General features: G+C 43.3%; 1 protein-coding gene across 1 annotated transcript; it reads right to left on the bottom strand.

Annotated features, from left to right (window-relative positions):
• Window positions 1-12156: 12156 nt before the first annotated feature.
• On the bottom strand, window positions 12157-13930 carry ZNHIT2 (zinc finger HIT-type containing 2). Its single transcript, XM_073604863.1, has one exon. It carries the CDS (start codon window positions 13816-13818, stop codon window positions 12517-12519), a length of 1302 nt encoding a protein of 433 aa, XP_073460964.1. The 5' UTR covers window positions 13819-13930; the 3' UTR covers window positions 12157-12516.
• Window positions 13931-16614: the final 2684 nt, after the last annotated feature.

The following is a 16614-nucleotide window of genomic DNA, read 5'->3' as shown; positions in this document are numbered from 1 at the left end:
GGAGGGGACTCACAAGGAGAGGAGACCGATCGGTGTTCCTCTGTAATGAGAACACACCATTGGTCTCCTCTCACCTGACAGGAAACACACAGATCCACGGTCTTGCTCTGTTACCGGGCAATCGCGGGTGCCCGACGGACATCGTGGCCACGCGCATCGAGTCCCCAGTGACGAGGCGCCCAGAACGAGAGCCGCGCTGCCTGGCTGTTATATGACAGCCGGTGGTCGTCAAGCGGTTAAAGAGGAACTGCAGTCTGGTCACATAATTTGCAATAAAAACATCTTTGCCATTCTGAAGCTTCCCTCCAACCAATTTGAATTCTATTTTATATATACTGCGATTCTGTACTTGCCAAATATGCTGCAGAAATCTCCCTCCACTGAGTCTGGCTGCAACCATTTTAACTGTGGGCAGCTGAAGCTACTGCCTGTTCACTTCCTGGATTTACACAGAGGCACACCTCCAGCTCTGCAGCTTCCATTGCCCCTCTTATGACTCATTTACCCCCATCCCTTCCTAGCAATCTCCCGCTCTCTCTCTCTTGAGAGAGAGAGCTGTGCATGATGTCATAACCCTAGGCTTTTTACCAGAAACAGGACGAGGGCTGTATAAGGTATTTACTGGCAGAAAAAAATGTTTTACTATCCAAAGTTAAAACAAGGGCAGAAGATTTAATAGATGGAAAGATTAAAAAAATTACTGAAGGTCTGCTTTAAGTATCCAGGAACTTTCCACTGCACATGATATCAGCAGCATACCTCTCCCTTCATGTTCATATTTGACTGTAGGAACCTCCAGTGAAAACCCACATTGTGCAGGGACTATCACAATCCCATCAGGTATTCAATAGGAGATCCTCAATGAAGGACATGCATCCAGTGTAGTCAGTGACACCACCCTTCCCTCCAGCTCCAGCTGCCAAGAGGTTCACACACCGGAGCACTACCTTTAACAGATCTTGTTGGCAATCCTCACGCTGGGCTTAGCTGTGGTAGTACCCTGTGTGTCAGAACACTTTGTGTCCGGACATTTGTGCATTTTTGTTTTATGTTGTACCGGTTTTGGTGTTCATGCAAGCATGCGAGACATGCAATTTCCATGTGGTACTGTGTATTTCCCGGTCAGATACGGTTTGATACTAATATGTATTAATTTGTACCCAATATGTTAAATTCTTTGTTAAAGGTATAGCCTCTTTTCTTCCCTGTCACTAGATACAGGGACCATTTTTTTCCTGTATATCCTCTGATTAGCCTCCAGACACTACAGATGGCCAATAAGAAGCTTAGGGTTTGGGAGAACAACCAGGAAGAGGTGATATTTTGTTGCTCCTGGACTTCCCACAGGTTCTCTACCTATAGGCTGATTGCAGCACAGCTTTCAAATGTATTTTAAGTAACCAATTTGGGGTCTTCTTGATACAGTGACCCAAATGGCAGTGAGCATTTGGAGGACTGCAGCAGGTATGGTGGTGTAGTATATGTAGGACAGGCAGGGAAGAGATATGACTGTGGATTAGTGCAGAGTGTATGAAGACAGGCCCTATGTGCAGGAGAGAAACACAGCAGGTGTTAAGGCAGGCAGTATGGACAGAAGAGAAATGCGGTGCATATGACCAAAGGCAGTATGCAGTAGAGAAACAGGACATGATGATGTGCAAACAGTGACATGACAAGTATGACAGCAGTCACTATGTATCTAATTTATTCCACATAGATAAGCTGGATCAGCAACGGTTTTGATCTTTATTTTGCTCCATGTTGTGAAATGTTATGCCACATCCCATGTGTGCTGTAATACATGGCCTACGGAGTTCCGTCACGCTTGGTGATATCATTACCGACGGGTTTGCGACCTGGCCTTGACCAAGTTAAACCTCCCCATGTTTCAGGACTTCACACCCCTCTGGCAAACTAAGCAACTACCAGAGCTCCTCTCCCTCCCCAATGCAGAGTTATGGGCCTCTAAAAGGTATTCATTACCTACATCAGTGGTTTTCAACCTCAGTCCTCAAGTACCCCCAACAAGCCATGTTTTGGGAATTCATTTCCCCCCCTGCTACATTCTTTCATATGGATGCAGGTGGTAAGGTTTCTCAATGACAACATGGGATGCCCATTAACTCTGCACCCCAGGCAATTCTTACTAGGGCCCTGCCCCAACCCCAATAAATTTACAAAGATATTTCTACAAGAAACCTTGTTTACTGCATGGAAGTTGATCACCTGAGGTTGGATGCAGGCCCTACCCCCCTCCTACAACTGGCTCCTGGATTCAGGACATAAATTCCAGTCTGCCACATAAAAAGTTATTTTATATTTGCAGGGGTTGTCCATCCAAATATAACAAAATATGTGATCAATGGCTGCAGCACCCAGGTACATGTGAGTGACCAGTCTTGTGTGATGCCAGTTTTTTTTAATATGAACCCCCCTAAATATGTACACTACCGTTCAAAAGTTTGGGGTCACCCAAACAATTTTGTGTTTTCCATGAAAAGTCACACTTATTCACCACCATACGTTGTGAAATGAATAGAAAATAGAGTCAAGACATTGACAAGGTTAGAAATAATGATTTGTATTTGAAATAACATTGTTTTTACATCAAACTTTGCTTTCATCAAAGAATCCTCCTTTTGCAGCAATTACAGCATTGCACACCTTTGGCATCCGTCCACAACACTTTTTTCCAGTCTTCCTCTGTCCAATGTCTGTGTTCTTTTGCCCATCTTAATCTTTTTCTTTTATTGGCCAGTCTCAGATATGGCTTTTTCTTTGCCACTCTGCCCTGAAGCCCAAAATCCCGCAGCTGCCTCTTCACTGTAGATGTTGACACTGGTGTTTTGCGGGTACTATTTAATGAAGATGCCAGTTGGGGACCTGTGAGGCGTCTGTTTCTCAAACTAGAGACTCTAATGTGCTTATCTTCTTGCTTAGTTGTGCAACGCGGCCTCCAACTTCTTTTTCTACTCTGGTTAGAGCCTGTTTGTGCTGTCCTCTGAAGGGAGTAGTACACACCGTTGTAGGAAATCTTCAATTTCTTTGCAACTTCTCGCATGGAATAGCCTTCATTTCTAAGAACAAGAATAGACTGTCGAGTTTCAGATGAAAGTTCTCTTTTTCTGGCCATTTTGAGCGTTTAATTGACCCCACAAATGTGATGCTCCAGAAACTCAATCTGCTCACAGGAAGGTCAGTTTTGTAGCTTCTGGAAGGAGCTAGACTGTTTTTAGATGTGTGAACATGATTGCACAAGGGTTTGCTAATCATCAATTAGCCTTCTGAGCCAATGAGCAAACACATTGTACCATTAGAACACTGGAGTGATAGTTGCTGGAAATGGGCCTCTATACACCTATGTAGATATTGCACCAAAAACTAGACATTTGCAGTTAGAATAGTCATTTACCACATTAGCAATGTATAGAGTATATTTGTTTAAAGTTAGGACTAGTTTAAAGTTAGCTTCATTTAAAAGTACAGTGCTTTTCCTTCAAAAATAAGGACATTTCAATGTGACCCCAAACTTTTGAACGGTAGTGTATATGGCACCACATCCCAAAGTTTGAGCAGAAGAAACAATGAGGAAACGGGATTTAAACGGTGCAAGTAATTGGAACAGAATATCAAATATAGTATAAAAAATTCTTTCATTTTGATAAACAAAATAAGAATTTATATTTTAAAACCAAAATACAGAAAAAGTAGAGATACAGTATCGGCTGGTATGATCATTTATGTGCAACAGTACAGCAATGGTGGATTCCCAACACGTTTCGCCCATGAGACGGGCTTCCTCAGGGGATGCTGGTCATGTGCAACGTACAGAGCCTTCTAACAGAAAAACACATAGTTTAGATATAATATAAGGGTATTTTAATAGAAGAACCACAATAATAATCAAGGATCAAGTAAAAAACAACACAGAACAAAAATAATAATTTTTATGTATATAAATATGTGCAGCTGCGTCTAACATGTCAGGATATCACTGCTTACCTATATCTCCTATATAACAAAGGGGAAACCAATAACTGCCGGGATGACTGACCGCTACAGGCAGCTGTGCGCTAAAGTGGCTGTAGATGATAGATAAAAACCAACTAAAAGAGGCAAAAATAAAAAACAGTAATGACCACTGTGTCATGGGAGAGATGAAAATGCCCATAGTGAAAAAGAGGCAGAGGGTTGGTTAGACATTAACTTACAGCGGAGATGTCAGTAGCTGACTAATGTCAGGGACCATTCAGCTTCACATGGTCAGAACGGTAAATCTGATAGACATTATAAGCTAGTTTAAAAAGACTGCTGTGAACTGTCAGCAGAAAGAGATATAGTATCTTCAATAAATAAAGGGGATATGGTCACTGATAAGAAGGTAAAGGGCCGCCAATTAAGAGTGTCTCAAGTTACCTGAATTTAACAGAGCAGATGTCAAAAATGTTCCCTGGTTCCCGCAGCGTCTGCATGCCGCTGACGGCGGCTTTATATACCGAATGCGGACGTACAGGCTGCGTCACGCATGCGCAGATCACGCTGCCGTGGCACGTTCGACCATAGTCCGCCGGGTCCTACTGTCGAATGGACAAGTGGATGTAGAGCTCCCTCTAGTGGTGGAAAAGGGGGAGGACTACCACCGGAGAGACAGGGGGAGAAGTACCAACGCCAGTAGAGATACAAGCATGTGGAATACAGCAAAACGGTGTCAAATAAAGATTAAGGACACCCTGGGCATCCATACGGTCACCCGAAAGCGCAGGGCAACCCAAGCAGGCAGTACATCAGTACAGGGCAGAATGGTCAATAGATAGTAAATACTTATAGGCATGGTAGGTGACAAATGGCATGGACGCAGATGCACATTACAAGATTTTTGGTGATTTTTATAATGACAGTTAGAGAAAAAAATTGAAATCATACAGTGCATGTATTTTTTAGAAAAACAATGTAATTTACCAGTAATGTATAAAATTTCTTGGGAAGAAGTGAGTTCTCATAATCAGGAGAGTAAATGTGCTCACTCAACATAAATTGTGACATTTAACAATACATTGTTTATAGCACAATAAAAATCAATTAATCAATTAACTAATTGATTAGGCTGTCTAGGGTCTAAGGCCAGGGGAGAGAGTCCTAGGGGGAGGAGGAAAGGGAGGGGGATAAGGAAAGAATACAACAACAAAGGAGTAGAATGGGACAGGATTGGAAGTTCAATATTACAAAAAAGGTTTATAGCTCAACATTTCATTTAGCCCTGGATATATTGTAGCTTTCAAAGACTGAATCCAGCGTGCCTCTAATTGTAGTAATTTTTGATCATTGCTACCACCTCTAATATCAGGCGGAATATGCTCAAGGGCTATAAATTGAATAGTATTTAGACTAAAGCCATGAAAAAGTCCCACATGTCTGCTTATTGGCGTTTCCATTATAAGTTTTTTTTATAAGGGAGACATGATCATTGATTCTCTTGTGAAAAGGTCATTTAGTTTTGCCTATATAAAAGCACTTGCATGTGCATTGCATAAGATACACCATGCCTGTAGTCTGACAAGTCACTCTATACTTGATCTTATGGATAAGACCATTAGGTAATATTTGTTCATTGTAATTGGGCAAAAAACTACATTTGTCACATTTATTACATGAAAATATACCAGGAAATGGACAGGTAGGTAGAGAAGTATTATGATGGCTTTGGGTCAAACGATCTTTTAGGGATTTGGCTCGTCTATATGTAATTTGTGGGTATTTATCTACATATTTGTTCGCTATTGGGTCAGCAAGTAAAAGTGGTCAATATTTTTCAAAAATATGTCTTACTTGTTTATGTTGTTTAGTGTACGACGTAATCATTCTGTTTGTGAGGTAGCTTTAGCTTTTTTCTGGTGTATTAGAGTCTCTCTGACGTGGGTTTTAGCTCTATTGAAAGCCTTCTTGAGGATACTGTGGGTGTATCCTCTTTCTTGCAAACGACCATATAGGAGGTTGACTTCATTCTGGAAGTCAGTATCCCTACTGCAATTGTGTTGCAGTCTTAGGTACTGACTATATGGAATACTGTTGATTAATGGCCTCGGATGAGAACTGGATGCATGTAATAATGCATTGCCTGCTGATGGCTTCCTGTATAGGCTCGTACCCAGGGAGCCATCAGATTCCACAAATATTTTTGTATCGAGAAAGTTCACTGTATTTTGGTCACAAGACATGGTAAACTTGAGGTTATATGTATTCTCATTGATAATGATCATAAATTCCATAAGTTCTTCCCTAGAGCCAGACCATATCAACAGTATATCATCCATGTAGCGATGGAAGGTCACCACACAGTTGAGATATCTCTGAATGTCATCTCTGGTGAAGAGGGGTCTCTCCCACCCCCCCAGGTACAGGTTAGCATACGATGAGGCACAACGAGTCCCCATCGCAACTCCCTGCACCAGGGGGTAGTGGGAGGAACCAAACATGAAGACATTCCTTGTCAGAATGAATTTCAACAACTCAAGAATGAACTCATTGTATAGGTTTGCTGTGTGTCCACATTCCTTTAGATGTGCAGCTATGACCCCAAGGCCCAGGTCATGTGGAATTGTGTTCAAGAGGCTCTCCACATCAATAGTGACAATCCATGCGTCTTTAGGGACTGAGATGCCTTCAATCAATCTAAGAAGATCAATTGTATCTTTAACAAAATAAGAGAGTGATTTTCCCCTTTGTTGTATAGGAGATATAGGTAAGCGATGATATCCTGACATGTTAGACGCAGCTGCACATATTTATATATATAAAAATTATTATTTTCGTTCTGTGTTGTTTTTTACTTGATCCTTGATTATTATTGTGGTTCTTCTATTAAAATACCCTTATATTATATCTAAACTATGTGTTTTTCTGTTAGAAGGCTCTGTACGTTGCACATGACCAGCATCCCCTGAGGAAGCCCGTCTCATGGGCGAAACATGTTGGGAATCCACCATTGCTCTACTGTTGCACATAAATGATCATACCAGCCGATACTGTATCTCTATTTTTTCCGAATTTTGGTTTTAAAATATAAATTCTTATTTTGTTTATCAAAATGAAAGAATTTTTTATACTATATTTGATATTCTGTTCCAATTACTTGCACCGTTAAAATTCCGTTTCCTCATTGTTTCTTCTGCTCAGTCTTGTGTGATGTCCTGGCTTCACTAGAACCTTTAATTACACTCAGCTGGACCGAATAACCGATCACTGGATCTTAACGTTATTATTGTCTGAAGCAACGTATGGAAGCACACACTTCTTATGAACAACTGTAGTTGAAAATTGTCATTGCTGCAGAAACTTTCAACTGCACATGTCTGGGATGAACACTTGTGGCTTTTGGCTGTGATTTAGTGGCAAAAAAATAAATAAAAATTAACCCCACTGGGGTTGATTTACTAAAACTGGAAAGAGTAAAATCTGGTGCAGCTGTGCATGGTAGCCAATCAGCTTCTAACTTCAGCTTGTTCAATTACCCTTTGACAAAAAAACCTGGAAGCGGATTGGTTCCTATGCAGCGATGCACCAGATTTTACACTCTAATGTTTCAGTATATTAACCCCACTGTCTGCACTCTTTTATTGCTCAAATTAGAGAGAGACTGGTGGTAGCTGTTCCTCTCACTGTCTGGGTTTTTATTTTAAAATAAGTATGTAAATTTGTACTCCTTTTTCTTTACTTACAATTCCCACACCATCGCCTCCTCCCCAGGAATTGACGGTTAATATTAACCTATTTCTAGTGATAGCTGGCTTCAGTTTTTGGAGAGTTGCTATGGGCTACCAACATTTGTATTTTTTTTTTTTTAACAAAGGTAACCAACATTTGATTTAAACTTTTTTTTTCAGAAACCTGGTTAAATGTGGATAGGTTTTACAAATTAGAAGAACAATTTTCTCATGTTAGGTAGGGGAGTAAGGAGAATTTTTCCAGGTGCATTACTTATCCAGAACCTTCACAGGGCCACAAATATTTGCCAACCCCTAAAATGTGCTCGTCTTAGCAACAGTAAAAGGAGGAAGCTGATTGGCTACATAGAAGGAATAGTTCTAAAGCAGTGGTTCTCAACTCCAGTCCTCAGGACCCACCAACAGGCCAGGTTTGCAAGATAGCTGAAATACATCACAGGTGATATCACTTGCTGCTCAGTGACTGCAGTATTCTAGTCTGCAACTCCCCAGGGTAATACTTAAAATCTGGCCTGTTGGTGGGTCCCGAGGACCGGAGTTGAGAACCACTGTTCTAAAGCCATATCAAAGGGCATTAGTTACAAACCCCAGGGAAGCTACTTGATGCAAATAAATGTATTTGTCTCAATCTGTCTGCAGAGAGTTGTACACGTTCTATTGAAATTCATGCATGAAAATATTTCTTGTTGCACAAAGCAGCTGCTCAACACTTGTATTTTAACTTGCCGATAAAATATGACAGAATTTTATTGGACAATCTGGTTGGCAACAAAAACTTTTTTTTGTAGGATACCTTCATAGACAAGGCCTATGCCTTTTAAATTACATAATCATGAACCTTTAACCTTTGTGCTCATAAGTTCACATACCCTGGCAGAATTTATGATTTCTTGGCCATTTTTCAGAGAATATGAATGATAACACAAAAACATTTCTTTCACTCATGGTTGGTGTTTGGCTGAAGCCATTTATTATCAATCAACTGTGTTTACTCTTTAAATTATAATGAGAACAGAAACTACCCAAATGACCCTGATCAAAAGTTTACATAACCTGGTGATTTTGGCTTGATAACATGGACACAAGTTTACACAAAGGGGTTTGAATGGCTATGAAAAGGTAACCATCCTCCCCTGTAATCTGTTTGCTTGTAATTAGTGTGTGTATAAACGTTTCTGGACACCTGACAGACCCTTGCATCTTTCATCCAGTGCTGCACTGACGTTTCTGGATTCTGAGTCATGTCAAAAGCAAAAGAATTGTCAAAGGATGTGCGGGAAAAGGTTGTTGAACTGTATAAAACAGGAAAGGGATATAAAAAGATATCCAAGGAATTAAGAATGTCAATCAGCAGTGTTCAAACTCTAATCAGTGGAAGTCAGAAGTGGAAAATGAGGGGTTCTGTTGAAACCAAACCACGGTCAGGTAGACCAACTAAAATATCAGCCACAACTGCCAGGAAAATTGTTCAGGATGCAAAGAAAAACCCACAAATAACTTCAGGTGAAATACAGGACTCTGAAAACATGTGGCGTGGCTGTTTCAAGATGCACAATAATGCCCCGTACACACGATCGGACATTCCGACAACAAAATCTATGGATTTTTTCCGATGGATGATGGCTCAAACTCGTCTTGCATAGCCACGGTCACGGAAATTCTGAACGTCAAGAACGTGGTGATGTACAACGAGCTGAGAAAAATTAAGTTCAATAGCCAGTGCGGCTCTTCTGCTTGATTCCAAGCATGCGTGAAACTTTGTGCGTCGGAATTGTGTACACACGATCGGAATTTGCGACGTAACAACGGATTTTGTTGTGGGAAAATTTGAGATCCAGATCTCAAATTTTGTGTGACGGAAATTCCGATGGAAAATGTTCGATGGAGCCTACACATGGTCGGAATTTCCGACAACAAGCTCCCATCTAACACATTATGTTGGAAAATCCGATCGTATGTACGGGGCATAAGAGGGCACATGAAGAAAGATGGGCTGTATGGTCGAGTCACCAGAAGAAAGCCTATACTATGCAAATGCCACAAAGTATCCCGCTTACAATATGCCAAACAGCATAGAGACAAGCCTGAAACCTTCTGGCACAAAGTCATTTGGAGTGATGAGACCAAAATGTAGCTTTTTGGCCACAACCATAAATGCTTCATTTGGAGAGGAGTCAACAAGGTCTATGATAAAAAGGTACAGAGGTGGATAGCTGATGTTTTGGGGAGGTGTGAGCTACAAAGGAACAGGAAACTTGGTCAAAATTGTTGGCAAGATGTATGCAGTATGTTATCAAAAAATACTGGAGGAACATTTACATTCATCAGCCAGGAAGCTGCGCATAGGACGTACTTGGACATTCCAACATGACAATGATCCAAAACACAAGGCCAAGTCGACCTGTCATTAGCTACAGCAGAATAAAGTGAAGGTTCTGGAGTGGCCATCTCGGTCTCCTAGCCTCAATATCATTGAGCCACTCTGGGGAGATCTCAAATGTGCAGTTCATGCAAGACAGCCCAAGAATTTACAGGAACTGGAGGCTTTTTGCCAAGAGGAATGGGCAGCTTTACCATCTGAGAAAATAAAGAGCCTCATCCAAATACCACAAAAGACTTCAAGCTGTCATTGATGTTAAACGGGGCAATACACGGTATTAAGAACTGGGGTGTGTAAACTTTTGATCAGGGTCATTTGGGTAGTTTCTGTTGTGATTATGATTTAAAAAGAGTAAACACAGTTGATTGATAATAAATGGCTTCAGCCAAACACTAACCATGAGTGAAAGAAAAGTGTTTATGTTATTCATACTCTCTGAAAAATGGCCAAGAAATCATAAATTCTGCTAGGGTATGTAAACTTATGAGCACAACTGTAATACAGGGGGTCCCCGGGTTACAAACAAGTTAGGGACTGTAGGTTTGTTCTTAAGTTGAATCTGTTTGTAAGTCAGAACAGGTAAATTTTTTAAGTGTAGCTCCAGCCAAAAAAACTATTTTTAAGCTTTTTGGATAGCATAGGGAAGGGTTATTACCCCTGCAACATTTGTTTTGCTGTGTGTGCCCCTGTTCAGAAGATTTCACCTCACTTTCTGTCCCAATGACAATTGGATTTTGAAAATTTTGGGTTGTTGTGGAAACAAGCCTTGGTGTTAAAGCATCAGTAGAGGTACCTTTTTCTGATAATAACTCTTACAAAAATGAATTTCCTCTCCTAGGTGTAGATTTCTTCTCACTTCCTGTTGTCTCCCTTCGTTTGTAAGTAGGAGTCGTTTGTAAGTCGGATGTTTGTAACTAGGGGACCCCCTGTGTATGTATGTATATATATATATATATATATATATATATATATATACACACACACACACACACACACAATTTATATTTAATTTATGTATGAAAAAAGTAAATTTTATGTATAAAAATATATTTTGGAATATATTTGGAATTGAAATAAAATCATGTTAGGGCCTGTCTTACAGCAGTTGAAGTGCTCCCAGCACTTTCATTTCAGTATTAACTGGAAAGTGACAAGATTACTGCTAGAGCAAAAAGGGAGGCTATCCCTTTTTGCAGGCACCGCCCCACTGCAAGGGAACATCATTTTTGCTGCAGTTCAGCGTTAAATGAAACTTAACAGGAGATAAATACAGGAGGTGTCATTTCTGGTCACAGACTGCAGGCTGCCTGAAATTCTCTAGCTTCAGCACTTTCAGTCAATTGCATGGCACAAGAATGCAGCAAGTGGATATCAAAGTGAAGTCAGTATACTGATCTGCTTGCTTGTTTCAGGCGAGTGACCCTGAAAGAACATAAAGTGGAACTCCGCCCAAAAGAGAAAGTTCTGCTGAACTGGCATGATTTCAAACTGGCATTTTAGTCCGACTTCGGGGGCGATTTGAGAGACATCTGTGCGGGTTCATGCACAGATGTCTATTGAAATTGCCCCTGAAGTCGCCGAAAGTAGTGCAGGATCTACTTTTGGGAATCGGTACAGCAACGCAAAGACGAGCGTCGTACCCATTTGGGCAGTGCCATTGCAGGTGTTCTGACTAGAAAGGTCCCCCTATCGGATAGTGTCCGCCCTGTACTGCGCAGGCGCAGCACGGAGGACAAAGGAGACGCCAAAAGTCTCCGAACATCCACAAGTGTTCATGAGCTGTACACGGTGCATGCGCAATTAACACTACATTGTGCCACATGCTTCCGATGCTTGTGCAACTCTGCAAGGGGCGGATGCATACAGATGATGGCCAGAGTTCATACGATGGTGTTTGATTTCTCAAAGGGGTGGGATGCCATCTTCTGTATTCATCCGCCCCTTGCAGAGTTGTACGAGCATCGGGAGTATGTGGCACAATGTAGTGTTAATTGCGCATGCGCCGTGTATAGCTCATGAACAGCTGTTCATGTTCAGAGACTTTCGGTGTCTCCCTTGTCTTCTGTATTGCGCAAGCGCTGCGCCTCCACAATACAGGGCGGATACTATCTGATGGGGGACAGTTCTTGACAGGACACCTGCAATAGGCTCCAATTTGGCATGTCAAATCAGCCTGGTGTGAATGAGGGCTTATTCTCAAAGCTTAATTGAACAAGCGAAGTTAGAAGCTGATTGGTAACTATGCACAGCTGCACTAAATTCTTTGTGCACCAGTTTTAGTAAATCCCCCCCCCCAATGAATTGAAGCAAGGATGATGGGTCCAGAGCTTGCACCTTTGTAAAACAGTCATCAATGGCAGCACAAATGGCAGTTCTATCTTGAAAAGCCGCCATTTAGATTTCATTTGTGAACGCTCAGAGCTCATCTGTTGGTGGATCAACTTCTTGTATGAGTTTCTTCTTCTCCCGTGGCCTTTTCCCACCCCAGGCTTTCTGTAGTCCTCTAGAAATTTCTGCCACCCCACTGAGTTCATCCATATACTGTCTGTACTCCGCCATGATCTCCTTAGACAACACCACCAAGCAGTCCTCATTCTCCTTCACCCATGCAGCCAGGAACAAGCATTTCTTCTTGGCATTGAAGGCACCTTTCCGAATGTCTTTATCACCAGCTACCTCTTTACGTACTCTTCCCAGCAAACGGAACAAGTGGGAGAGAGCAGCCAGAGAGTAGGTTTTGGTCTCATCACTATGCAGAATCTGAGATGTGGCCTCCATGGCATTACAGGCTAGGCTTCTATCGCCTCCTAGCTGTGGGTCAGAGGCGGCGCGGATGGCGCTCTTTAAGGCATGAGCCGTGGAGTTGTACACAGCATTGGTACTGAGAGCAGGAGAAACGGAAAACAAGGTCTCTGTGAAATGTAATAAGATGTCCGGGTCGCTCACATCGCCATTGTGCCGTAGAAGGGAAAAGGCGTAGCCGTAAATGACACTGACCACGCTGTACTTGACTAGAGGGGAGGGATTACGGCTGAGGGAACACAGGGGTGGGATGGAGCTCAGTATTGGGGGTACGGTGGAGGTCTGCTCATTGGTGCTCAGGCCCGCAGCTTCCTTGGTATTTGCAGGGATGGGCCGGGCCTTAGGAGAGTCTTCGGGGCTGTTGGTGTCAGGGGCTTTATCTGACACTTCTCTCCTGGACTTGTCCTCCTCCGGGAGCTCCAGGATCTTCTCATGTCTGATCCCCTCGGGATCCCACCAAGGCTTCCACTGAGGGACTAAGGCCCCGATGTCCCCGCTCTCTACAAGCCTGGTGAACTGAGCCTTCTCCTGGGCACTGAGAATATTCCACAGCTCAGCCTCCTCTCCATTCATCTCCCCACCAGCTGCCTCCTCCTTCTCCTCCTCCTCTCTTAGTCTCAGTAGCATCTCCTCCATCTGTTGCCTCCCCTGACCCCCAGCCTTGTCCTCCCTCAGAGTCTGCAGCACACAGTCCATGTAGAAGAGCTCGGAGCAGGCCGTGTGCCGGGGCCCCTTGTAACAGACCAGGCTGCAGTAAGGGGCATTGCAGCGCGGACACGTGTATTTCCCGGGCCCGGAGAGGCACAGTGAACACACCCCGGGGCCTCCCCCGCCTTCTTCCCGTGTTGGGGTTATCACTGGGCTGGGGGAACTGCTGCGGCACGGTATAATAATCTCAGCCTCCGGAGCTTCCATGGCGCACCAACGTTACCGTGGTTACCTGAGACCGTACGACGGAGCAAGCTGGCCAATCACAAGGCAGTAGTGACCCATTACGTTTTACGTCGCCCTTAGATGACGTATCCGCTTCAATAACTCGCAACCAATGAGGTTACCCGATGCTAAGTTTTGCGTCAACGTAACACGCAGGAATTCCCTACTTGTGTACTGGTTCCCACAAGGAGGTCTGGCTGCAGAGTGGAGCTCCACGGATGACAGGAAGCACGTGTCCTCCACTCCACTTCTTTTTTTTTGACTGAACTTTATTGTGAATCTCTGCAGCTGGAGCTCCACTGTCACATGAAACGTGTCCTCCACAACTCCACCTTTTAAAATTTTAAATGAACTTTAATGTAACAAACAACAAATAGACCATACTACAGGAAGTGAAGCCTGGGATTTGCTGAAATGCAAGATATTTTGGGAGGTTTTGTACTTTCTGTTAAAGTTCTGTCCTTAACTACCTCATTACAGGGCACTTACACCCCCTTCCTGTCCAGGCCATTTTTCAGCTTTCAGCGCTCTCACACTTTGAATGTCAATTGCGTGGTCATGCTACACTGTAACCGTGTGAAAATGTTATCATTTTCTTCACACAGATAGAGCTTTCTTTTGGTGGTATTTAATCACTGCTGGGTTTTTTATGTTTTCCTAAAAAGAAAAAAAGACCGATAATTTTGATTAAAAAAAAGTTTTTCTTAGTTTCTCTCAGTAAATTTTGTAAATAAGTAATGTTTCTCCTTCACTGATAGGCTGCACTTATAAGCACTGATGAGGCGGCACTTGTGGGCACTGATTAGGTCGCACTGATGAGGAGGCACAAATATGCAGTACTTATGGGCACTATGTGGGCATTGATGGGCAGCAGTGATAGGCAGCACTGACTGGCATCACTAATTGGTACAGATTGCTGGTACTTGTGGGCAATGTTTGCTGGCACTGGTGGGCACTCACTTCTGGCACTGTGGGTGCATTATTATAAACAGGGCTCTGATTACATGCCTAGATGTCCTCTGTGAGGAAATGCCGCTGATCGGCTCTCCTCTCCTCACACTCCGTCAGTGTGAGGCGAGGAGTGCTGATTACCGGCATCTCCATGTTTACATGTGACCGGCTGTGATTCGACACGGCCAATCACATGGTTAAAAAACTGCGGCCACGGCTTTTTACAGAGATCGGGGTCGCGCCATGTCCTAGCAACACGACGCAGCCACTATCGCTGCACTGTGCACCCTGGGGGCACGCAAGAGCGGCTGTTCTGGGCGCCGTCATATGACGTCCAACCAGAACGAGAGCTGCACCGCCCAGCTGTCATTTGACGGTGGGTGGGCAGCAAGTGGTTAAGGTAACTTTGTAAACTGGATTTGTTTGTAAAAGCAATTGTTTAACATTTACCAATGTACATTTTTGGTGGTGTTGGAAGTTCATGTTTATGTTGGAAGAAGAATACAATCCATGTCTCTAAGCACAATCTCATTGTCCTTTTTTTGCTGACCTTCATGCCAACTAACAGGGCTAAGATTAAGACACACATGGATCTCCACGCAAAAAATGTTCTATGGTTCAAAGGTATGTCGGCAATAATCATATATGTACAGGGAACGGGGGGGGAGGGGAGGTGGTGGGGGGGGGTGCGCTGTAGGCAAAGCGATGTGCTGGTATGTCACTGCCTACTCCCCAAGTTTAGGGCGCACACATGTTCAGCCCCACCTGGGTCCCGCTATGATTGTACATAGCTTCCTGGCCAAAGATTCACACCCGGGACCAACTGATCGGCTGTGTCCAATCACAATTCAACACAGAGCTCTGTACAGGGGGAGTGACCTGTCAGAGATCATTAGTATAAAGCAGAACACTGTGCACACGTTACACCTCGTTAAGGAACATATTTAACCCCTTCATCGCCTTAGATGTTAACTCCTTCCCAACCAGTGTCATATTTTTTTGCGCTGATCACTGTATTAGTGTCACTGGTGATGTCAGTGGCAATTAGTCAGTTCAGCCAGCGGCAGTTCGTGTCAGATCACAGTTCCACTATAAGTCCTTTATCTTTGTCATTTGTAGAATAAAACAAATACAAATTCCTGTACATATCCCATAGTTTGTAGGCGCTATAACTTTCAAGCAAAACAATCAATCTACACTTATTGTGATTTTTTTGTATCAAAAACATGTAGCAGAATACATTTAGCAAAGTTTTTTTACAGGGGATAGTTAGGTAGATTTTAAAGTTTAATTACTTGCCGCCCGCCATATAGCAAAATGACGGCGGCAAAGTGGTTTCAATAACCTGACCAGACGTCATATGACGTCTTCAGGATATTGAGCCGCTGCAAGCCCCCGGGGGCACGCATCGCGGCGATCGTTGTTGTGAGTCAGTCTGACACCCCGCAACACCGATCTAGGTAAAGAGTCTCTGATGGAGACTCTTTACCATGTGATCAGCCGTGTCCAATCATGGCTGATCACTGTGTAAACAGGAAGAGCCGGTGATCGGCTTTTCCTTACTCGCATCTGTCAGACGCGAGTAGAGAAGAGCCGATCGGCTGCTCCTCTGATTGGGGGTCTGTGCTGTTCGATTTTCAGCGCAGCGCAGCGCAGCCCCCCCCCCCCCCCCAGGATGCCCACACTGGACCACCAGGGATGCCAATCAGTGCCCACAATGGGCATCACTGATTGGTAGGCATTGTTTGGCACTGATTGGCATCCAACAGTGACATACATTACAGTACATCAGTGCCGCCCATCAGTGCCCATCCGTGCCGCATATTA

The sequence above is a fragment of the Aquarana catesbeiana genome, linkage group LG11 (assembly GCF_042186555.1).
Source record: "Aquarana catesbeiana isolate 2022-GZ linkage group LG11, ASM4218655v1, whole genome shotgun sequence".
Taxonomy (NCBI): Eukaryota; Metazoa; Chordata; class Amphibia; order Anura; family Ranidae; genus Aquarana; species Aquarana catesbeiana.
The sequence above is the reverse complement of the archived record's forward strand: the minus strand, read 5'-3'. Positions and strand labels throughout refer to the sequence as shown.